Below are 24,529 nucleotides of genomic sequence, written 5' to 3'. Positions count from 1 at the left end.
TAGGCATCTGCCCCCTATAGTGGATTAGCCAGGTTACCTAAAGGTTGGAGAACATGAACAACGGGTGATAGTTTTGGGTTAATAATCATGGTAGTTGTAGCTTTGTGGCACTGCCTGGAGTGACCTATTATCCTGTGGTTAACACTAGAGCTTTGTTCTCTAACACAGTAAAGGACTGTAGGCAAGACACGGGGTAGTCAAGAATCTTGAATTCAGCTTAAAGAGTGAAGCCATCAATAATAAGCAAAGACGGTGGGAGAAGTGCTAAGGTAACTGAAGGTCGGTGTGTCCTAGTGCACTTGTCACCCAAACGTTGGGTCTTCCATATTTTACGCATTAAACAATGCCGTCCTGTACCTCTGTTGCTTGCTGGTCATCAGTGGGCAGCAGAGTTGTGCTGTTTTTGTTGAACTAAAGGGAAACGGTATACTTAAGAAGTGAAACACGATGAATATATAAAGATACATGAGGGGTAGATAAGGTGTCTCGAGTGTCTGAACTTTCCCTTTTTGCCCCACAGCTGGTGATCAGGCCCTGGCTGGTGACGGGGGACAGCCTGTCCATGGAGCTGTTGAAGACCGAGAGGGGCAACAGAACCTCAGCGCTGACCCGGACCAAAGAGCTCCACAACTCTACGGCCTCCACACACAAAACGGTAAACTGAATGCATTTTGAATAGTTTGTCTCTTCTCTGTACCATATATTCATTTTGTGTGAAGCATCCCCTGCTCTTTTTGGGGGACAAAAAGTGCAAACAAAATTAACAGCATGAAGGATGCAGTATGAATACTATATGGTCAGTAGGTTACACACAGCATGAATACTATTTGGTCAATAGGTTACAAACAGTATGGCTATAATTTGGTCAATAGGTTACACACAGTATGGATACAATTTGGTCAATAGGTTACACACAGTATGGATACAATTTGGTCAATAGGAAGGTCACTTACACAAATTTGCCTAAGGTCTTTTCTTGCAGTAGTGTTAGCACATCAAAAGCAGTAAGGGCTCAGATACACATACGCGTTTTTGTAAAAACGCGACGCTAGGAAATACATTGATTCCTATGGTACGGCGCGCTTTCACGCAAAGCGCCCCGTACCATAGGAATCAATGCATTTCCTAGCGTCGCGTTTTTACAAAAACGCGTATGTGTATCTGAGCCCTAAGGTGCTTGGTGTCTGCATAACACTTTTTTTTCGATCAAGCTGAAAAAAGGTGTGTTTTATTCGTTCCGTACCTCAAGGACTAATGTGCATCCTAATTAATATTTTATCATATAAGGAATAACATAATAAATCATTAGGATGTAACATTTTGGTATAATTCACCATGTTGGTTGATGAGAAGAACTTTGGTCTTGTTTGATGTTGAGCTGTGGTAAAAGAGGAACCTTTTTTGGTGCGTCAGCTGATACTTCTTCCTGTTTTGTTTTGAGTGATGAATTCAACTGGCTACAGGATATTGCCTGAGAAGTTTTGAAGAATAAAGAAGTACAGTCTGTCTGTTACATAATGTTCCACCGTAATAAGAGTTACTTTGTTGTTGTAGCTAATTCCCCTCCCCCATACTGTAGTCTCTTTACTTTTTAGGCTATCAGCACAAGGAAGGCCAGCTAGATAAGAATAAGTTGACGGCACATATAATGCTAATCCCTGTGGATGACAATATTCTGACTCCTCCATGGAAATTCTTAAAACAGAGAGAGGTTCTGATGCAATTACTCAGGCCCTTCAAGCACCTTTTAATTTTAATTTTTTCATTTATAGATGGATGATTCTCTGTGTAGGAGATCATATTTATGACAATTACGCCTACCGTCCTGCTGTTTTACCTTTAAAAGGCTAAATAAATATTACCCCTCTTTAGTTATCTGCCCTGAGCCTCCTGGCATTCCTACAGTGGTTTTAGTGATGGGAGGGTAAATAGTCCTCCCCTGTGAAGGCACCATTGTTTGTTAGCTAGCACAAACACAACTCTCAATTGAGTCATAGGCAAAGCAGTATGAAAATGTGATTTACGTTTGTGTGTGTGTGTGTCCCTCCAGGTCATTCTGGCTTCTGGTTACTATGCAGCCTTCAGGGTAACGTTGGTTGCTAAGGACCTGGAGGGTGTGTACGACGGGGCGGTGCACATCACGACAGATTACGAGGTGAGACGCTATGCTTGGCTGCATTTGCAAGTCATAACTTTTCATTTTGTTTGTACAGAGACTGTTAGGGGCTGAGTGTGTTTCATGTTTTCTCTTAACTGCGTAGTAACACTCGTCCAACCACTTCATGGACTTTGCACAGTCTATTGCACCCTTAATCAGACCTATTACTGTTGGCCTTTATGGGTCCCACTCACTGGGTTTGATCAGTCAATAAGCAACATACATATTAATTTATTGGTACTTGGTATCCTGTGGTTTATGACTCTGAGCTGTATTTTATATTGTTGTCCCATCGAAGTCCTTTAAAATACAGGGAGGAGCATCCTCAGCGCTCATATGGGATTTCATACCCTAATGTGTTTGTCTCTCCTTGTTTGCGTTTGTCCTTTTCCAGATATTGACCATTCCAGTGAAGGCTGTCGTAGCAGTGGGCAGTTTGACCAGTTCCCCAAAACACATCATCCTTCCTCCATCTTTCCCAGTGAGAGCTGCAGAATTTAAACTACCCTATCTCCATGTAGCTTAACTTAGTCTACAAACAAGTGGATTTTAGTACCTACAGAAAGCATTTTGTTTTGTGTTTAACACACATGTCCTGAAGTAATCACTGATAGTGTGAGTAACTGTTTTGTTGCCTGTTTGGTGTATGACATAATACAAAAAATAATACCTTGGACTTATAGTGCTGTTCTAAGTAACCAACTTGTCTGACGTCTTAGCTAGTACATTGTTTAGGGTGTGTGTAGGTGAAGTGACTTGTGTGTTTGTCTTGTAGTGTACGTCATTGTTATGTTACATACAATGTTGTGTCGTGTGCAGGGCAAAGTGGTGCACCAGTGCCTGAGCATCAGCAGCTCATTCTCACAGAGGGTGAGGGTGCAGCAGGTCGGCTCCCTGACAGAAGACCCGCGCTTTTATCACAAGCGCCTCAAGAACAGCAGAGACGAGATCGAACCCAAACGCAGGTCCAAGGTACAGTCAGCTGCTCATACCCGTCGCTGGTATGTTTGGAATTTTTAAAAAGAGTGATGAATGCACAAAGCAATTATCATATGTCAAAAAATGTCTGTATAGCCCCTGAAAGCCACCTCCTCCATACAGACACACACACGCACACGCGCACGCGCACGCGCACGCGCACACACACACACACACACACACACACACACACACACACACACACACACACACACACACACACACACACACACACACACACACACACACACACACACACACACACACACATGCCCTCTCTAAGCAAAAAAGGAATGGATGGGATTTAATGGGTCATATTATCTAATATTCCAGAGAGGAGTGTTGGCTGTAGTTGGTGTCTAGAAGGGCATGTGCTGGAGGTCTCATTAGTAACATGATCCCCCTTGTAAACAGCGCCGTCAAAAACATATTGAGCCCTTCAGCAATGCTGCACAGTTAACTGTTAACTTGGAGTCTGAATTGGGTCTTTATTCACTGCTAAAATGTTGTCTCTTGCAGGTCGCAAATATTTATTTTGATGCCAGTTTGCAGTGTGGCAACCATTGTTATGTGGGAATGCCTTTCCTGAGAAAATGTAAGTACATGTGATCATATCATGTATGAATTTGATGGTCTCCCATGTTATCTTGGCACCTCTAGTGATGTCCTGATGCCCCTTAAAGTCTGTGATTCTAATCCAATACACTTTTTGGCAAATTCAGCAAATTGCTCGTCACAGTCCTCTAGTTGCCAAAGCTCTGTACACAATCCTGGCTCTGTAAATGGGAAACAAACATAGTGGCCTGGACCAAGCCATAAGCAATCCCAGCCAATCAACACGGGGCATCAGGAGCACAGAAAGTAGGGCTGTCATTTGATTGGCTGGCTAGCTCAAATGTCAACAACCTTTCTCGAAACCGTATAGCGGTCTGCATCTTCAAGCCAAGACTGTAGTACTCTGTAACTGTTCTCTACCAAGAATGACTTATACCATTGTAGTAAAGTTAACCTGCAAATACCCAACTAAACGTTTTTCCCTCCAGCTAAAATTGAAATGAAGAAATGAAAAGCACAGATAATTGCTAAATGAAATTCTTGCGGTCCAAGCAGCAAATCTGCATGGACACCCGTTGTGTGTCTTATTATGGATACATGAAAATGCCTTATTCCCCTGTGTGTGTGTCATTCAGACGAACCAAAGCCTCACGGACCTGTGATGCAGGAGGACCTGTTGGATGGCGATGCAGACCTGCACCAGACGCTGCTCAGGACCTGGGAGGAAATCAGGGACAGCTCCAGACACGAGTGAGTAACCCACTCGGGACCACTGCGACTGAATAGAGAGAGTACAGTCATCATGACAAAACATCAACATAATGACATGTATTCTTTGGTTGACTTCACTGATATTTCTTTCTGTGAATTTGGTGTTTTGTCTTTTTTATTTTTGTCGTTGTTGTTGTTGTTGTTGTTAATGTTTGTCGTTGTTGTTGTTCTTGTTGACAATGTTGTTCTTGTTATCATTGTCTATTTACCCAGTAACTGTTGTTTTAATCACCTGCTCAATTTGAAGGGTGGAAGGTGTCTTTGAAGTGAATACTGACCTGCAGAAAAACGTCCAGGCCAGAGTAAGCGCCCGCATGATGTGGCCCTCCCTCATCCAGTCACCACGGCGGATCCTCTTCCCCCTCACCAACACCAACAGCTCCTCAGTAAGCATCCCCATTGCTCGCTCTTTACTAGACAACACCAGCATGTCGGTCGGCTACTACTTCCTCTTGCGGGGAATAGCCTTTTAGTCTGTATACCCCTTAAAGGTTTTTTGACTGACGGTTTACCAGCTGTTACAAGGAAGTGTAAAAATAAAGCGATATTTATTGAGCACAATCAACCTGAACAAGACGTTGTTTCTCCTATGTTGTTGTTTTTTGAAGTAATAGTATGGCATCATCATGGTATATTTACTTGAAATATCCAAGTGAATTGTCCAAGAGTGACTAAGTTTTCTTCAGCTTTAAAAAAAAATAAAATCCTCATGCTGGTCCCCTTGTGTTTTCAGGAAGTGGAAGTGTTGCTTGAAAACCCAGCCGACGTTCCCGTCTACATCCAGATCCTCCCTCTGGCCCTCTACCCCAATCCCTTAGCGTTCGCAGAAAAGCTCTTAGAGAGGTAAACACCCTTTTTCCAACAACACAGCAATATTCTTTTTGATAGTTGTGCAGTGTAATGGCATTTTGAAGTTAAGCAGTATTGTTTGGTAGCATGCATTCCTTTAAATGTGTGCGTGCGTGCATGTTTGTGTGTGTGTGTGTGTGTGTGTGTGTATGTGTGTGTGTGTGTGTGGGGGGGGGGGGGGGGGGTGTGTGTGTGTGTGGGGGTGTGTGTGTGGGTGTGTGTGTGTGTGTTTCTCTTGATCGGCAGGCTCCCAGTCAAAAATCTCCCCAGCATTGACACCACCACTTTAGAGTTCCAGATACACAGGAATCAGGTGAGTGGTGTGATTCTCGATGGGTCTGGTCTTTTTCAGCTCCACTCATCGAAACAACCTCTTTGAGTTTGAGGGTGGGCTCATATTTCATGTATATGGCTTTATCAGATAAAAACTTTCTGCATGAGGTCATCAGAGTTTTAGGGGGTTTTCATTCAATGGTTTACCGTCATTTTGCCAGAAACTTTTCCCGGTTTCACGTTTTTGTTTATGCTTTTAATATCTATAGATAACAAATGTACAAATTCTAGCATGTTGCTAGGAAACTGAGGAAGGACCACACATTTGCTGTAGTTTCCTTATCATTTCTAGCCACCCACTGCCTCCCAGGTATCGCTGGTTTGGGTGTCACCAGTCTAGACTTGCTTTTCCATAAAGCATCTTCATGCTCTGCATGTGACTAAGAAGTAAAATAGGTAGATAAGATAACAGTTGTGTTTTTTTTTATATATAAAAAAATCTGTCATATTGCTCCATGTTGGGTTTATCCTCGCCTTTCATCTCAGCTTACTTGGCTATTGTGTATGGGAGTTGTTCCGCCCGTCGGATAACAGGGCCAAAGTCGAGCATGTGTGTGTGTGTGTGTGTGTGTGTGTGTGTGTGTGTGTGTGTGTGTGTGTGTGTTTTTGTGTGTGTGTGTGTGTGTGTGTGTAAATATGCTGCCAGGGACGCCACTCTGTCTTTGTTTTCATTTTCTTTGGAGAGCCATTTGAATACTGCATGAGGGCCAGGTCTTAGACCGCCATAGGTCTGAAATGGTATCTCATTTCCACAGAAGTCCCACTCCTTTTTTCTCTAGAAACCAAAGTGGTGCCATGGTATGCATATTGGTATGCATGCATACAGGGTTGTTGGGTTTTTCTTCCTCTTTTCTTTCACTTCCGTTCTCAGTCTTAACTTATTCTGTGTTTTCTGCATTGCTTTGTAAGCATTCATTTGACTTCACTGTACAGCAAGGCAGTTTGTTTGTAAACTCAGTTCCCATGCAATTACACATTTTGGGAGCCCATGTTTTAGTTTTTTTTTTTAGTTTAAAGTACTTTTTTTGAGTGGGCATTTAGTTTTCTTCATTAGCTAGCTAGTAAATCTCTCACAGCTCCGGACACTTCGGAACACCTTATGTTATCATGGAACCCAGAGGAAAAAAATCCCTCCTAGGTCATGGATCACGGAGAGGCTCATGAGTGATTCTGTTGTGGTTCTGCTTTTTAGACTTCCGTGACGAGAGCCAGCAGCAGCTTCACAGAGGGGCAGACCCGACCGTTTGTACACAACCTGCACCTCCTGCCAGGGGAGGCTAAAGGCTTCACTGTGAAGTTCAGCCCCATCAGTAACTACACGCTCACCTCCTTGCTCGTCATCAGGTACTGGACAGCACAGCATCTCATCACACTAGCAATTAGAAAATGGTACACTGGGGACACGTAAAGAACAGCGCCACATACATAGTGATACATTAGAGTCAGTTGCAAACAAACTCTGGCACAAGCTGAGGAATAAAACCACTCGTACATTTTGAACTATATTAGTAAGCTGAACATTGGTTTAGCCAAGGGGACTGGGGAAATGTTTGTTTCCTTCACACCTTCAGCTGGGCAATTCTTCAGGGATATTACGTTGGGGGAAATGTGATTTTCTTTTTTCTAAGGTGTGCAGAAGTGAGCTTGTGTCATGCATTGCAATTCTAAAGCCCAAGACATTTAACTGACTAGTCGGCAAACCCTGGAAAACCCCAGCGAGTGTCCCATCGGGCCCCTCTTCCCTTCTGATTGTTTTTGCTGTGCACAGGAGAGTGGTTACGGGGCAATTGCAGGAATGGATTACCGCCTTATCTAATAAAGCTGTCTCTGGCTTACCCATGTGAGCAAAGTTATCACAGAAGTAATGGTTGCAGAGGTCAGCGGGCTCTTCTGGATGGCAGTCAAGAAGACGCCCCTTTATAACTCACCCCCTGGTGGGGGCAATAAGATATGACCTCTAGATTCTGAGATGAGCTCATATTTCTGCTTCAGATCATCCATTAAAATTCACAACATGAGCAGACCTATTAGTGGTTAGTTATTATCCTAATCCAGGAATTGAATAGATTCTGCCACAAAGTATATCTTTAGTAATCGATCCAGATAGAATACAAGCAAACGCGTTTGATCAGAAATGCAATATAAAAACAAACAATGAATAAATAAATACGTCAAGCACACACAGATTGGCTTAGCACAAGACCCCACACCCATGGAATCATTTAATATGCCAGTGGATCTGACTCGAGACACTGTCAGTGTGAAATCTGATTATGGGAACCCTTGTAAATGCTAGCTGGGTTGTTCAGCGGCCAGCCGCCTTGGCTGCTTGTAGCCATGGACTGCTTCTCATTTCTGAAAAAGTTTGCTGAAAGAATGTAACTCCATCTGCTGCACTAGCACTGCACTACTCTACTAACTGTTTGTCATCAGAACTCCAGAGGCACATGCATGCTGTGCTTGCAACATGGAATGTTTTTCATGCTATAGATTTTAGCTGTAATTGGAACAACATTGGAACGACAATTGCTATGATTGTTGCTCTAAACATTGATATTTAGTAGTCATGAATCAATATTTTCGGTATAATGAAGGATAATGACCCATAATACTGTATTTATTTGTGTGTAGTGGTGTCAGGGATGAAGTGTAATTTGTTGTAAGGCTCCGTTTTCATGGCGTGTGTTGTGCTTCAGGAACAACCTGACGGTGGTGGACTTCCTGCTGGTGCAGGGCCAGGGCACGTACGAGAGCCTGAAGATGGCCGGAAAACCGCCCGGGCCTGGCAGCTCCCTGCGCTTCAAACTGACCGAGGCTCTCCTGCGGGACTGCTCAGACAGTAAGTGTGAGCTGAGTGAGGCTCTCCTGTGTGACTGCTCAGACAGTAAGTGTGAGCTGAGCGAGGCTCTCCTGTGTGACTGTTCAGACAGTAAGTGTGAGCTGAGCGAGGCTCTCCTGTGTGACTGTTCAGACAGTAAGTGTGAGCTGAGCGAGGCTCTCCTGTGTGACTGCTCAGACAGTAAGTGTGAGCTGAGTGAGGCTCTCCTGTGTGACTGCTCAGACAGTAAGTGTGAGCTGAGCGAGGCTCTCCTGTGTGACTGTTCAGACAGTAAGTGTGAGCTGAGCGAGGCTCTCCTGTGTGACTGCTCAGACAGTAAGTGTGAGCTGAGCGAGGCTCTCCTGTGTGACTGCTCAGACAGTAAGTGTGAGCTGAGCGAGGCTCTCCTGTGTGACTGTTCAGACAGTAAGTGTGAGCTTAGCCTAGACGAGCAGCTAGGTTGCTAGTGTGCAAGAGAATCGGGCCACCAGAGACTGTTGCCAACGGGAAAGAACTTCTGAAGAAAAATTCTTAAACTAGAATGAAAAGCTTTCTAGCCAAAGTGCGCATACAATGACTTGCAAAACATATGTTTTATTATTTTGTTTTTGTGAAACATAACTGGTTATTAGGCATGGGGATATAAGTGTATTGCAGTCTTTGCGGAATCCAAAATTAACCATTATTAGCAGTTTTGTTTGTGTGTGAGTGTGATATGGGTTTGAAATTTTCCCTGAATTTGCATTTATTGTACATTATTGTCCTGTATTCTTCTCAGTAGTTCTAAAACAGATTTTTCTTCTTTGGTCTTTCTAAGAATTGAAACTAAAAGAACCCAACTTCAGCCTCAGAAGATCCTTTAAAGTGGAGAACACCGGTCGGCTTCCTCTGCACATCCAAGCCATGGAGATCAACGGTTACGCCTGTGAAGGCTATGGCTTCAAAGTCGTCAACTGTCAAGAGTTTGTGCTCAATCCAAACGCGTCCAAAGACATTGTTATAATGTGAGTGTCTTTATGCAGAAACGTCTACTTGTTATTAGTCTGATTTATACACTGTACAAAAGAAGAACCTCAGTAGCTTCCAATATATTATATCTGAGGAAATAATATTTGTTATGAATTTAGCCTGCAAGGTACAGTGTGTGTGTGTGTGTCTCTGTCTTACCAGGTTCACGCCAGACTTCACAGCGTCGCGTGTGATCCGTGAGCTGCGGCTGGTGTCGGCAGGCGGCTCGTCGTTCGCCTTCGTGCTGAACGCCTCGCTGCCCTACCACCTGCTGTCCACGTGTGCTGAGGCCCTGCCACGCCCCACCTGGGAGCTGGAGCTCTACATCATCATTTCCATCATCATGAGGTGAGAATACCACCCCAGTGTTTGTTATTCAGGCTTTGAAAGCTATGTGTCACTCACAAAAAAACAGGCGCTTCGCTTGTAGTCATCGTGTTGTAAAAAACACTATGTCAGAATTTAATAGACGAGCTTTGAAATCGTTCACAAAAGCCTTATCATAAACTTTCATCACCATGAGCTGAAACAGCAGTTGGTTTGAGACTTTTAAGGTTGCATAACATCACATCGACATAATGTCCTTCATGATGATGTCAAAATGCGATCAAGGCATTTGGTCCAACTGCGGTATGTCAGTCATGACGTTCGAAGGCTGAGTCAATGTTTTTAATGAGGCGAAAACACAGAGTCAGCTGTTTCATGCATGCATTTTACATTTGCTCAGCGTCTGTACTCGCATGGACAAAATGAAAATTGCATTTAAAAAAAAAAATCTAATTTACATGTGTTTTCAGCTCTCATCCAGTGTAGTCAATCAAGTGAACCACACTTGGTGTCCAAAAGCTGCTGTATTAGATCAAGCAGAATGGCTAATGTTGTTTTACAAGTAATTTGTTTTTTGGAGCTTACTCAGCCCAGTGTCCACAGCTCCGCAGTACCGGTTGAGGGATACATGGAAATCTGGTCTTGTTTTAGCCCAGCAGTGATTTAGAAAACATTTGGGTTCACTGAGTACATGCTTAATAAGTTTCAGTCAGTCCTTGAATGCTGCACAGAGTCTGTCTCCTTTGAGTGGCCAGTCCATCTCTGTGTGCATCGTCCCTTTGACAACCGGTGAAGACCATCTGTTCAGACCAAACTAAATGATGATTGATTAAGTCATAGCGGGGAATAGGGAGCGTCAGGATGAATAGGAACTGAGTGCTCTGTTGAAAAGGTATTCCATGTCTGAAATGTCTGGTTCCCTTTAAAGGTGCAGTCCTTGATTATAATCCATTACACTTGCCATCGAATTCAGAGAAATTGTCCAGACCATCCTTTAACAGTGCTGGCTCTTTAAATGACAATGAAATTGGCTCAGACCTATATTATTCCAGCCAATCAACACAATGCTTCAAAAGCTTGGAAGGAATGGGTGTAATTTGATTGGCTTTTGAGCTGCCTCCACCTTTGATAACCACCACACCTGTGTGCATCGTCTATGATACAACCAGTTGATAAAAATCTGTGATCTCATTTGTTCAGACAAAACTCTGATACTGAAGTCATCTTTAAATAGCCTGTTATGTTGAGTAGGACTTGGAACCGGAACTGAGTGCTGTGTTGTAAAGATAGTCTGTGTCTGTTCTCCAGCTCCATGTTCCTGCTGGTGCTGGTCACGGCCTACCTTGAAGCGCTGGGGATCTGGGAGCCTTTTAAGAGACGTCTGTCCTTCGAGGGATCCAATTCCACCATGGAAACAGGGCGACCTTTTGACCTCAGGGAAATAGTACGAATTCATAACGATTCAAAGTAAGTTTTTTTTTGTTTTTTTTTTTAATTGAGGAATTACTTGCCTTCCAATCCCAGGGTAAAATAATGTGACATCTGAAGATTGAATTAAAAAGTGCAGAATCATTATTTTTTCCTTGTTCCTTCTAACATCTGTAGTTAATTTGAAACATGCTGGAATACTCTGCCATATCCACCTCCAGAGACCGGGTGTTTCTCCTTAGCTTGGTTTTGTTTTGAAAGCGTTACCTACTCTCACCAGTAAAATATCTCAAGTATCCTTCAAGCTCATTTCTGTCGAGCGTTTTTATTTAGACTTAAACTAAAGTAATGGTACTTGTCTTTCTGAGAAAAATAACTCATCCATTGGTTCTCAACAGCTCAAATGATAACAACGGTGACAGCAACCACACATCACGGGGCAATGCGTACAACAACAACACATCGTCCAGGTCAGGCGGGAGACAAAACGCAGCCCCTTCCCACCACAACAGCAGCAACGGCCACCTTGACCGACTCTCAAAGGGGGGCCACAGCAAGGCAGCTATGCAAACCACCCCCACCACACACAAGGGCCAGGACAGCCCCACGGCGCAGCCCAGTAACCGCAAGGGCCGCGGCTCCAAAGCTCAGAGCCATTCCCAACAGAATCAGAATCATACCCAGAACCAGAATCAGAGCCAAACACATCAGGAGAGCAGCCAGCGCCGCTGCTCGGATGATTCAGACTACAGCAGCCTAGTGGAGGCTATGGACCGGGACCTGGACCGACCCGAATCTCCAGCCACCTCCGAGCAGTTCCATGAGCACTCCACATCAGCACAGTCCACACAGAGTAAAGGTATGCTTACAAACTGATTGTATGCATGTGTATCTGTGTGACCGTGTATTTTGGGAAGTTCTATAAAGGTTTGTAGGGCCCGTGCCACACCACTTACCTCACCTGTGTGTTAAAGTCGGGACACTTCTTCTTTGTCATTTCGGCGCCCATGTTAACAGGTCAGAACAGCCACACAGCCTGCATGAGATACAGGTCTGAGGCACGGCTTGAGCCTCGCTGCCACACGCAGAAACTCTAGATGTTGCATCAGGGTGTGACGTGTATCCACCCTTGCTCCTATCATTTCATGAAGCGCAATGTAGGCTGTGATGGACATAGAACTAGAAGGACATTGAACATTGGAGCTAGAGGATAGCTAGTTAGAGCTTAGCCTGGCCAAAAGTGCTATCATTACACCACTTTTTTTTTTGTTGCTGACCATTTTAGTGCAGCAACACTTCCTTTTCATTGTTCTTGGCAAACCGAACCAGAACTGCAATGGTAGCAATACATAGAAACTCTGTTAGCACAATTAAAAACCACACAACGCCAGGATGACATGTTTCTGACATTTGATAGAAAAGCATGCATTTAAACGTAGGCTAGCCAGCACTGAAAAAGTGATATTATCTGGCTGTGGGTCATCAAAGGACTGCATTTATGTGTACATACACTAAAGTTACATACAACTATGGTTTCTGTGTATTAATTATATTTTCATCTATAAACTATGGAGTAAGCAGTTTGAGAAGCTAATCATTGTAGTGAGATTTTATTTTCAAAAGCGTTTCAATCGTCAAAAGTGGTGGAGCCGAAATAGGTGATCACAAAAAGGGATGTGGACTTGTCCCCAGTGTAACTTCTGCCTATGGTCCTGGGGTACTTCTGTAGTTGAATATCTCTTGTGTGATTTTTTTTTGGGAATCTTAAAATGGCTAGTAAGCCATTGGATTTCAAACTCAGGGTTTAAATTCAACTTTAAAGTTATCAATCAGATAGGCCAAAATACTCATTCCATTCCTTCCTGCCTCTATACCCTCAGCATCACAGTCTAAAGGAAAATCCCAGCAGCAGCAGCAGCAGCAGCAGCAACAACAGCCGCTGCAACCACAGCAGAAGAAGACTAAGGCCCAGAAGAAACGCGAGGAGAAGGAGAAGAGGACCAAGAGCAAGCCCCAGGTAGAAGAGGAGCAGAAGCTGGGGGACAACGATGACAGTTCCTCCACCACCACCGAGGCCTCTAACCCCGACGTGGAGGCCGGCGTGAAAGAGGTATGGCTGACCTCACCTTTTAAAAATGAACTCGTTTTGGGGGTTTTGGTAGAACAGCGGTTGGCGTCGCCGTCGTGTCCCCGGCCACTGCAGGCTGCCTGTGTGAAAGTGGCTTTGGGTAAAAGCATCTGCTGAATACTTAACCTTTATGAACGTCATATGAGACAGTTAAAGTTGACTGGCGTTTTTTGAGATTAAGGTAAATGGGGTCACTGAAGGTCACTAGCCATTTGCAAGCTGTTGACCTTTAGGTAATGTCTGGTGTCTAGACGTCTCTGCATTAGTGCAACTCATCCTTGTCATTCACACATATGTTTGACAAGTTGTGCTCTAATCCAGACGTCTAATCATCCCTTTTCATGTGACCCTTTCAATGCAGTGAAACATCTCTATATGTTCAATAGCAAGGCATCACTTAGGCCTTTCAGCCGTCCTCCCACTTATCCGTCAAGCTTCCATCCACTCCAAACACTCAGTTATTCCTCCATTTTGTTTATACGTCCGGCCTTATTGTCCCTCTATCTGTTATGTGGATTCTGTAGCTTTTGTTATGTTCACACAGGAGCCAGTGAATAAAAAAGGTCGGTCAGTCATGGTGGAAAAAGAGAAAGAGGAAGCCCCAGAACCCCAGTCCAAGCCACAGAACAAGAAAGCATCCAACACCAAACAGCCAGAAGCCCCAACAGACTCAAAGACCAGGCAAGATATATTACTGATCCCATAAAAACACTCTTAACACTAAAACTATCCAATAACAATAGCTGTTAGGTTTTTGTCTTTCAATGTGTCCTTTTTCTCATAATTCTGCCCTAACAGTTCGTTAGAGCTGCCATACGTAATCCCTCTGGAAACCAAACAGCGCAAAAAATTCCCTACCAAGAATTTGATGCAGCAAGCCTTAGCAAATACCCCCAAACCAAGACCAGCTCTTAAACCAGCAACAGGTCAGTGACTGATTGTGTTCTTTCTTCTACATAATGTCTGATCTGCTGCCTAATTGACATAGTTTCAAGATCCAGTTTGCGTTTCTAATCCAGGAGACCTTTTGTTCAGTGAATTGCTTCAGGAGCACAGAAGGGAGGGGTGTAATATGATTGGCCGTTGAGCTCAAATATCAACAACCTTTCGTCAGAATTGAGGGCCGCGTCTTTAAAGACAGTGAAATTCCCTGTGTAAATCTTGGAGTGTGTAGCAGTGACCTAGGCTTGGTAATGACCTCTTCTATTGGTCTTCCTCCCCCCCAGCAACAGAAGAGAAGTTAGCCGAGTTCCGCTCCTCTCCCTTGGGTAAGATGCTGTCCTGCAGTCCTATCCAGGACCTGGTCACCAGCAGCGGCTCAGAGGGGGAGAAGGACACCTCGCCCCCTCCAGAGTGGGACTGCGTGCCCCTCCACAAATGCCCTCTGAGTGAGTAACTACCCCACCTTAGCAAAGTAGACCCACAATTCACTACACTGTACTACACTAGTTGCTAACTAAGCAACTGTCAGCGATAGAGATGTGATGAGGGAGGAAATAATAGTGCCGTTGTTCAGTTACTTGTGCAACTGCCTTACTGTTTCATAATAATAAACCAACAATCAAGTTAGCGTCCATTACTCAACTGCATTGTTCTGTCTGGCCAGTTACATCCAATAATATTGTTGAGAAGCACGTAGTATTACTTAGTATTACTATTTCAATAAAGTATACAAACTGTATATTGTATAAATGGGACCAAAGGTTTTAGTGCCACACAAGTAAACAAGTACATGCAGGTAAGGTTTGCTCTCTCACAGGTAAATCCAGTGCAGCCTGTCACAAGCCTCTGCTATAGTCAAATGCAGCTTCCAGCTCCTAATCTGAGTGTAAACATGTCTCCTCCTGTCTCCTCTGTTCCTCCAGCTGTGGACAGCCTGCAGCAGATCTCCATGCAGACTCTGAATGCAGACCACTTCCTCAAGCGCTCCAGCAGTGCCATCTCCTCCTCTGTCGGGGTGGGGGTGGGCGCGGCCCCCCAGACCTCCTACTCCCCTCCTCCCCCCTCCTCCCCCAGTCTGACCCCCCGCGGCACCTACAGCAGTGTGCTGAACACTGTCAGGTAAGGAGGGACCTATTAGGGGTGCATTAACACCGCTGATCAGTATCATAATGGTGGTCATTAGGAATAATCATGCTAATTCATCATCGTCATTGCCTCGAGTTGCTACCACAGACATAATCAATTTAATAACGGTCTTCATTGTGCTTATCAAAGTATAAGTGTAAGAAAGGAATTTTAGCATTACTCTAGAAGTGTAGCCTATAAAGTTGGATAACATGTGTGTGCCGCACAAATTGTGTATGCATAAAGAACACACCCCAAATAAAACATACATGTTGCAGAACTGTCAATCAGTAAGTGTCATCAGCAAAATCCTTAATAAAGCTAACAGCAGATGTCAAGACCTCTGTTGATGTGGTGTGGCTTCACTTTTTCACCATCCAGACACCGTAAGTGATTTACTTAAGCAATAAGCCCCAAGAGGCCGTGCTTTGCGCTGATTTTAGAACAGGTAAGGGAGTTGTTAGGCACGACGCGAAGCGGAGTGCCGTTAAACCCCCTTACCTGTTCTAAAATCAGCGCAAAGCACGGACTCGCGGGGCTTATTGCTTTTCTAAACCTGTTACTACACATATTTGATATGGTTTCATAAATAAAGACAATTCAATTTAAGAAACAATAGTTTAATGATAAACCGTCATTCTTCCGCCACTAAAAGTTATAGTTCCTAAATAAATCGTTGCCACGCAACCCTTGAAGCAACGCAACAGCCAGATGGAACACTGGGTATGAAATGCGCTGTATGAATGCCTTGCCATTCGCTGCGCAGTAATATGGAATGTAATCAGGTCAAATTGTAAGGTAATGCTGGATTTTACAACGGCTTTTAGCCAATCACAATCAAGGATTTGAACAATCAGGTTTAGAATTGATATTATACCTACATCACGTTTTTCCTCTTTGTGATTTGCAGTGAGGCTTGTACCAAGGTCCCCACTGGAGTGAAGAATAAGCTCACCAAGTCGGTCTCTCTGCCGGGTCAGAACGGCAACCCCACATTTGCGGCAGTGGCAGCAGGCTATGACAAAAGCCCAGGTGAGTGAGGCCGACTGAATAAATATATTATTGAAATGAGTACAAACACATACAGTGTAATGCCATTCCTAATTCATATTTAAAGAGCTTATATTTGCTTATGCTGACAAGAACGAGGACAGCAAGTCTGTATGTTTGCTGTTAAAGCAGCTCAGTGTTCTTGCTCTCTGATACGCAACGGATAAAGTCAGCTGATAAAATGAAACCGTGTGTTGTCTGGCAGATTGACTGTGTTTTGTTTTAGACAAAGCTTTTGTTATATAATGCATCAGACTAGCCTTTGTTTTGCGCGTGCTAAAAAATGTTTGTTCTTTAGATCTGTGTCACATATTCACAACAAGCTGTGTTTGTTCCTGCTCGGATAATGATTTCCAAAATTGCGTCATGTCAATTATTAATATGAAGTTCGTGTGTGTGTGTCTTGTCAGGTGGTAGCGGCCCAGCCAAAGCTGCCATCAGCAGACTGGAGACACTGGACAAGGTGTCCCACTCCACCTCTATGGACAGTGATGGATCGGACAGGTAAGACCCAGCGTACTGCCCCCATCAGAACAGCTCAAAGGTCCCCACCCCCTTAAAGGCCCTACAAGGCATTCTGCTACAGTCACACACAGGGGACTGAAACCACCCTTTTAGAGTTGACCTCCGTAGAGGTTCATTTAGGAGTGTCAGACGCGTGTGCATGTGTGGCCAATAGGAGATCTCAACACCAATTACCATACACAATGTATGAGTTTGAAGTGATGTAGTTTCAGAAGTTTAGAAACTTCTGTGTAATAGTCATGAAGCTTCACTATTGCAGCCTACAGTAATGGCTTCTTTTCCTCACTTCAGAACTGATAAATATTCATTGAACATGTTGTACATTGTTGTAATGTTTTATTCTAATGTTGCCCCTTTGTTGTTGTTCTGTGCAGCACTGGGCTGTGGAGTCCCATTGGTAACGTCAGCAGTCCAAGCTTCAGCTCAGCCAACTCCTTCTCTGCGTTCGGGCCCAGCAACACCTTCAATCTGTCAGGAGGTAACCACACCGAATCTCCTTAGCCTTCAAACAGTGCTTGGCAGTTGTTGTTGTTGTTGTTGGTTAGGCCGATATTATGTGTCAATTGCTTTTACGTGGGTCAGGTGTTCACTATGGATTACTTAAATCAGAAGTTCCAGAGTATATCTCATTGTGATACTTTTCACCAACCAGTGATCCCTGTTCCTGAAACCAGTGTATTAATTATTAATGATGAAAAAGATGCTGTCGTTCAGGTACAGTGGCAGAGGCAGTCATTTGACAGAAAGTACCAGGTGTCTGGTGCTGCATCAGCTGTATTGTTATTGGCTTGGTGTGCTGCAGTTCTTCCTGACGCCGTCTTTAGCATCTTGCAGCTGTACTGTAGTGTGATGGGTATGTGAGCGCGCTCTGTGTGTTTCTGCCTGTGCAGTCTTCAGCGGGATGACGGCCCCCAGGAGTAGCGAGCCACCTCAGAGCTGGTCCGAGTTCAGCTGTTCCGCGCCATCCTCCTCGTACTGGGCTGCGGCCCCCGGCACTCCCACCGACCCACTTCACCACTGGCCAAGCAGCTCCGGGTCTGGACCCAGTACTCCCACCACGGTACTGACCACTCCGCTTGGTTACTGATAGTCAGCAGAACAGAACAGTACTCAGAACAGTCACAACAGCTTTCTGTACTCACCTCCCATAGCCACTCTGTATCACAGTCCTTTATGTAGAAATTACAGTCAACTTGAGGCTTCCAATAAAACGTGATCTTTAATGGCGAACCAAGGAGTAGACATTTTCAAACCTGGTTCATATACGGCAGTATTGTAGATCACCCCTGCCTGCCTTAATTCTGTTTCTGCTTCCTCCTCTCTAGTCCATCCTGGGCAACAGCAGCCTGTGGTCGACTGGTGTCCCCTTCAGTCCCTCTATCTGGTCCACCAGCGGGGACACCTTCCCACCCCCTTCCTCCGCCCCGACTTCGCCCATCTCCGATCTCATCGGCCCCCCCGACAGCAGCTGTGCCTCGCCCTCACTGGTAGTCGGAGGCGGTGCATCGCCCGTGGAGCTGAGCCGCACATTCAACCCGTGGAGCGTGTGGCGGCCCACCTTGACGCGTCGCAGCTCGGAGCCCTGGCCCAACCCCGCTGACCAAGGCAATTAGCAAGTACGACACAAACGGGGGGCCTCCAAAACTCCAGGGGGCGACACTTAAGCTGAAGTGATTGAGGTAGAAGGCTGTCCTGTGCTGTCAAATGCAGATTCATGACCATGCCCGTGGGTTAAAGCAAGCAGAGAGCGAAGTAGTGCTCCTCCTTGAACTTAATCAAGCCTTGAGGTGGAGGTTTGGCATCCATTTTAGTTCAGGAATTGGACTACAGGCGATTGACAAGTTTCACAGATTGTTCACTCTTTTGATGTAAGAAAACTGAACTGTTTGTGAAACTGACAGTTGTGTTACTGCTGAGCAGTATAGAACAGGCTTTACAAACCACTTCAGCCAGCGCCGCCCTCTAGAGCCTGTTGGCTACAAGAAGTGTCTCAAGGTAATTTACGAGAACTCAATGGGGAGAGGGAAATGTGATTGTTTCTTTTCTTTTCTTTTTCCCTCACAGTTCAGGCCATACAACAAAACCAGTTTTTACAGACAAATATTAAATTGGAAGCCCAGTCAATATTAGTGAACATGACAAGTTGCTGCTTTTATTAATATTATAATTGTCAGTGTTATCATCTTGATCAACTCTGATGTTGAAGACGACAAGAAAAGGTTAAGAATAAAAGGCCACGGTAGGGCTGTTTGGCATTTTGTAACGACATTGTGGCAGAAACGGGGCCCAGCGGTTCCCAACTGCTGTTTTGGAATGAGCACTTTTATCAAGTCCATATACTGAGAGGAATTTTCTGTTCAGAGAGGCAGTTATATGTGGTTAATGTGCAATAGGAATGTAACATGGGGAAAACCTGCAATCTGAATAAGACATTGGAAAAAAGAGAAATCCTGGTATCATTGCAGAACTGATTTTAATCTAACATTTAATTTGTGGTTTCCTCCGTTACTTTTGGATTCTCAGTTTTTAAGTTTCAGATTTGTGGGAAAAGATGTTTTATGTGAATTTTAACCAGCCAGTTGTTTTTTTATTATTATTATTTGTTTGTTTGTTTTTTTAAAGCAAGAAGGATTGGCAGATTTTTTTTTTCGATGGAACATTTTTTTCTTTTTTTGGGGGGGGGGATGTGGTTGTTGGGTTTTGAGGCTGTAGTAAAGGCATCCCTTTTTCTGTCAGGAATATGTGATCGCTTCCCAAGTCAACAATAAACCACATGGCAGAACAGCTGGTGTTGTGTTTGATTTCACTGAAAAATACCCATTCGCACAACCGCAGCATGGCACAACCTTAGATCATTTGGGAGATCTTTTTTTGTGTGTGTGTGTCTATTGCTCATAATGCAGACATTGGCCAAGGAGTTTGGAATTTAAGCAGGGGTAGTACCTACTTCCAGCCACAGAGTGGCAGTATGTTGCCAGTAAAGCAGAAAAATCCTAGTTCCTTTTGCCCAGACACTTTTAACCAAATCACATCAAAGCAGATAAATTCTAAGCGTGTGGGAAAAGTGTTGATTTCATTAAGACACTCTATTTAGTTCTTAATCGCCTCATCTTCTCACGAGGTAAAACAGTCTCCTTGCTGTAATTATATGATGGTCTGGTAATTGATTATTGTTCAAACCATCCGCCAGTAATCTGGCACGTGGAAGTTTGAAACCAGATTAGCGAGATCATCCGTCTGGACACCAAAATGAGATTACCGCAGGTGGTCTTTGTAATGGCATTCACGTTTCACATCACAAAAGCATTCCTGCTGTGCTGAAATGAACTCATGCAGGCTATTCATTTTTTTCTATACCCATACATTCAGGCGTCAGAATACTAGGATGAGTCATAATGAGTATTGTGTGAATATTTTAGGGCCCCAACTGCGTCTTTATACTTAAGAATACTGTGCCATTGGTTTAAAAGAATTGGACTGCACACAACTAGCTTTGGCTGGCTGTAACCCCCGAGTGTATGAAGTGCACTACAGATGTGGCATGATTGGGTCTAATGTCAGCGTAGGAAAAGGCCAGTCGCTCAAATGCCATCCTTTTTTTTTACCATCAGTGAGATCAGCATGTTAAATAATTTACTGTACTTTGTTAACTTTGTGGTACAAATGAAAGAAATATATATATATATATATATACACACAGTACTGTGCAAAAGTTTTAGGCAGGTGTGAAAAAATGCTGTAAACTAGGAATGCTTTCAAAAATGTTTTTACAGTTAATTTTTTATCAATTCTTCATCAATTAACAAAATGCAGTGAATGAACAGAAGAGAAATGTAAATAAAATCAATATTTGGTGTGACCACCCTTTGCCTTCAAAATAGCATAAATTCTTCCAGATACACTTGCACACAGTTTTTGAAGGAACTCGGCTGGTAAGTTGTTCCAAACATCTTGGTGAACTAACCACAGATCTTCTGTGAATGTAGGCTTCCTTAAATCCTTCTCCATCTTCATGATATCCCAGACAGACTCGATGATGTTGAGATCAGGGCTCTGTGGGGGCCATACCATCACTTCCAGGACTTTCTGTTCTTCTTTATGCTGAAGATAGTTCTTAATGACATTGACTGTATTTTTGGGGTTGTTGTCCTGCTGCAGAATACATTTGGTGCCAATCATACGCCTCCCTGATGGTATTGCATGATGGATACGTATCTGCCTGTATTTCTCAGCATTCAGGACACCATTAATCCTTACCAAATCTCCAACCCCACTTGCAGAAATGCAGCCCCAAACTTGCAAGGAACCTCCATCATGCTTGACTGTTGCCTGTAGACACTCATTATTATACCGCTCTCCAGTCCTTTGGCGAACAAACTGTTTTCTTCTACAACCAGATATTTCAAATTTTGGCTCATCAGTCCAGAGCACCTGCTGCCATGTTTCTGCACCCCGGTTTCTGTTTTTGTGCTTAGTCGAGTCACTTGGCCTTGTTTCCATGTCGGGGTAGAGCTTTTTGGCTGCAACTCTTCAATGAAGACCACTTCTAGCCAGACTTCTCCAGACAGTAGATGTGTGTACCTGGGTACCACTGGTTTCTACCAGTTCTGAGCTGATGGCACTGCTTGACATCTTCCGATTTCGAAGGGAAATAAGCTTGATGTGTTTTTCATCAGCTGCAGTAAGTTTCCTTGGCCTACCACTGTGTATGATCCTCAACGTTGCCCGTTTATTTGTGCTTCTTAAAAAGAGCTTGAACAGCACATCTGGAAACCCCTGTCTCCTTTGAAATCTTTGTCGGGAGAGATCTTGCTGATGCAGTATAACTACGTTGTGTCTTGTTGCTGTGCTCAGTCTGGCAATGTATGACCTTTGACATGAAACTGTCTTCTACAACCTCATCTTTGTAGCAGAGTTTGGCTGTTACTCATCCAGTTTTATTTGTGCAAGTGTACCAATAAGAATTGATGCTAGTTTAAGGGGCAAAGGGTAGTAACACCAAATATTGATTTGAATTCGATTTTTCTTTTGTTTACTCACTTTGGATTTTGTAAATTGATAAAAATAAACATTTATTGTTTATATTTTTCAAAGCTTTCTTAGTTTACAGCATTTTTTCACACCTGCCTAAAACTTTTGCACAGTACTGTATATATATATATAGATGTAGGCCTATCATCGCAGAACTGGGGTAGATGGTAGGCATGGTCTATCGATGACAAAAAAAATCCCTGTAAAATCCTTATGACCTTTGTTTGTTGATTACCTTTATTCCTGTTTTCGAAATGAACCATGACGAAAGGAAAGGATTACACATAACAAATGTTTTGAGTGATCAAGCTTGAACGTCCGTAGTTGGAGAACCTCAAGGCCTTTCACTTTTGTATTTAAATGAACAGCTGTTCTCCTGGTTTTACGTATTCTATCCATTCTTCCTACTGAGTAGCAAAACAACTAGAAGGTTGCAGGAAATGAAGGAAAGAAAACAACCCCATTTCTATTTAGATGCAGAAAATGATTTCCAGTTTCAACAGCGCCCTTTCTTCCCATCACAAGGTCACTTTGCTGATTAGTCTCAATGAGCAGTTTGCACTCTCACGCGGACTCACTCTCTTGCCGGTGTGTAAATCGAACTATAATATTCTAGGATTGACGACGCAATCAGCTCGGAGAAAAGGCGTAGTCTGAACGGCAAGATCCCTTAATGTTACCAATTGGTACTGACAATGAGTCAGACTGCTCCCAGCCTGGCGTCGAGGTGAATACAAAATAGTTCCTCTCATTCCTTCTCATGCGGAACACGAGGGTCAAACACCCTCCCTCTCATTTTAGGCTCACCTGTGTGGACCGACATTTGTTGGGGAGTTGTAGCGACGATAGTAGCCTACTGTGTGTGTGTGTGTGTGTGTGTGTGTGTGTGTGTGTGTGTGAGGTATATTGCGAGGTGAATTTAATTCTTGCCAGCTTGCCTCTCAGCAAGCACCTGTCTTGGTCGCTGTGGTGCCAATTTAATCTCTACGTCTGATTAGAAAAAACTGGGACAGAAAGGGATAATCGTTTTTGACTCATCAACTTTCCCCCCCTCGCTTTCACCCTGTCACTTTCATCCGCCTTAGCAGGGGCTGCACCTCCCTCTCCAAAATTCCCTACTCCCCTCTTTGTTCCTCTTTTACTTTAGTTTCGCTCAGTAAGTCAGTCCGTGTAATCTCTTACCAATTACACGGATTCCTCGGCTCTTGACAAGTTCATAACAGATAATAGAAGGGGTCAGTATAAACTCAATTTCTATCTACTGTTTAGCTAGTGGACATGGAATCTTTTCTCCCCCTGAGAAAATTCAAGAGAGGAATCTATAGAGAGATCTATGATGACTTAAATTAGGTAATAATCATTGCCAGTCAGGTTTCCACAGAAAATCAGGTATCCCATTCTGCACACATAGGCTTACCCGCTCACAAGCGAGTCAGTTTATACACATTATGTTTACAGCTCTGACAGCCATGCATACCAATGCTCCCATTATGTCCCATTATGTCATGGATGGGTGGAATTGAAATTCATGTTCTGAGCATCCGTTTCAAAGGTGCTTGCAAATTGACAGTAGGAAGTCAGGGCGAGTGACTTTTCTCCGAGCAGCAGCACCTCTCCCAGTCAGCCATTGTCCTTCCCATAGGTCATGCTGCGGCAATGGCTAATATGATTAAATGTCAGCGCCTCATGTACTCAGCTAAATGTAGGCCTGAAACTGACAGGTTTTCTAAAAAAAAGAGAGGAGGCTATATTAGTGAAGAGAAAGTGAAAGACCTAGAACAGCCACAGGGAAACCTATCAGGGAAACTAGGAAATCTATCCATATTTAATGCAAGTAGGCTACAGATGTCAGACACCCCTGGAATTTCATTGGAATAATGGCCCTCAAGTTCATGTTCTGACAGTTTAATATATATATATATATATGAATGTATGTATGACTGTAGAAGGAATAAAACTCAATGGTCTCTATCTGAAGCACTGTCTATGGAAGGTCATTGAGGGCATGCTGTTGGAGTATTTGCCCCTTGTTTTGCGTAAACACAGTGTAGGTTTGTGATGCGGGCTCAAGAAAAAGCAAACACGTGAGTGACCCCTAATCTGTCTCTGATCTTTTGGTTATGTCACGGACATCGGTAGTAATGTGCTTTCACGCATGAGTAGAAGATCCTGGATTTATACAAAATATGAACACACACACACACACACACACACACACACACACACACACACACACACACACACACACTTACACTTACACACCTAGGCAGAACTATGATGCAGTTGCAGGTTAGGATCTTTCAATGAAATCTGCTGAGATCTATTGTACTGTGGATTTTTGCAGTGTCATCACGCGACTGCAAGGCCACTACAGTGAACGTCTGCTTTACATTCACTGCGACATCTTGTGCAGTAGCCTGTGCAGTGCACTTGCGTACTCACCCATGCTTGTAATGTGCTCTCTACTGTTCAGGCTATGGTGCCTGTTTCTTTATCCTGTTTG

General features: G+C 43.7%; 1 protein-coding gene across 1 annotated transcript in view; it reads left to right on the top strand.

Annotated features, from left to right (window-relative positions):
- Positions 1 to 19,663, top strand: part of LOC308362650 (transmembrane protein 131-like) — a gene marked incomplete at its 5' end in the record, with an annotated part of 39,885 nt that extends 20,222 nt beyond the window's left edge. The window contains 25 exons of the mRNA XM_080835379.1: positions 521 to 655; positions 2,051 to 2,155; positions 2,553 to 2,639; positions 2,978 to 3,130; positions 3,656 to 3,731; positions 4,327 to 4,441; positions 4,710 to 4,848; positions 5,196 to 5,305; positions 5,558 to 5,624; positions 6,837 to 6,988; positions 8,341 to 8,483; positions 9,280 to 9,466; positions 9,633 to 9,818; positions 11,106 to 11,264; positions 11,624 to 12,084; positions 13,106 to 13,335; positions 13,898 to 14,034; positions 14,152 to 14,279; positions 14,580 to 14,741; positions 15,219 to 15,414; positions 16,331 to 16,452; positions 16,881 to 16,974; positions 17,370 to 17,473; positions 17,886 to 18,055; positions 18,321 to 19,663. Of these exons, the coding sequence (XP_080691505.1) occupies positions 521 to 655; positions 2,051 to 2,155; positions 2,553 to 2,639; positions 2,978 to 3,130; positions 3,656 to 3,731; positions 4,327 to 4,441; positions 4,710 to 4,848; positions 5,196 to 5,305; positions 5,558 to 5,624; positions 6,837 to 6,988; positions 8,341 to 8,483; positions 9,280 to 9,466; positions 9,633 to 9,818; positions 11,106 to 11,264; positions 11,624 to 12,084; positions 13,106 to 13,335; positions 13,898 to 14,034; positions 14,152 to 14,279; positions 14,580 to 14,741; positions 15,219 to 15,414; positions 16,331 to 16,452; positions 16,881 to 16,974; positions 17,370 to 17,473; positions 17,886 to 18,055; positions 18,321 to 18,608 (3,906 nt within the window). The 3' untranslated portion in view covers positions 18,609 to 19,663. The remainder of the gene's footprint in view (positions 1 to 520; positions 656 to 2,050; positions 2,156 to 2,552; positions 2,640 to 2,977; positions 3,131 to 3,655; positions 3,732 to 4,326; positions 4,442 to 4,709; positions 4,849 to 5,195; positions 5,306 to 5,557; positions 5,625 to 6,836; positions 6,989 to 8,340; positions 8,484 to 9,279; positions 9,467 to 9,632; positions 9,819 to 11,105; positions 11,265 to 11,623; positions 12,085 to 13,105; positions 13,336 to 13,897; positions 14,035 to 14,151; positions 14,280 to 14,579; positions 14,742 to 15,218; positions 15,415 to 16,330; positions 16,453 to 16,880; positions 16,975 to 17,369; positions 17,474 to 17,885; positions 18,056 to 18,320) is intronic.
- Between the last annotated feature and the right edge of the window lie 4,866 nt (positions 19,664 to 24,529).

Source organism: Sprattus sprattus, assembly GCF_963457725.1.
Source record: "Sprattus sprattus genome assembly, chromosome: 3".
Taxonomy (NCBI): Eukaryota; Metazoa; Chordata; class Actinopteri; order Clupeiformes; family Clupeidae; genus Sprattus; species Sprattus sprattus.
Note: the sequence above shows the minus strand (reverse complement) of the source record. Positions and strands in the feature narration are given on the sequence as shown.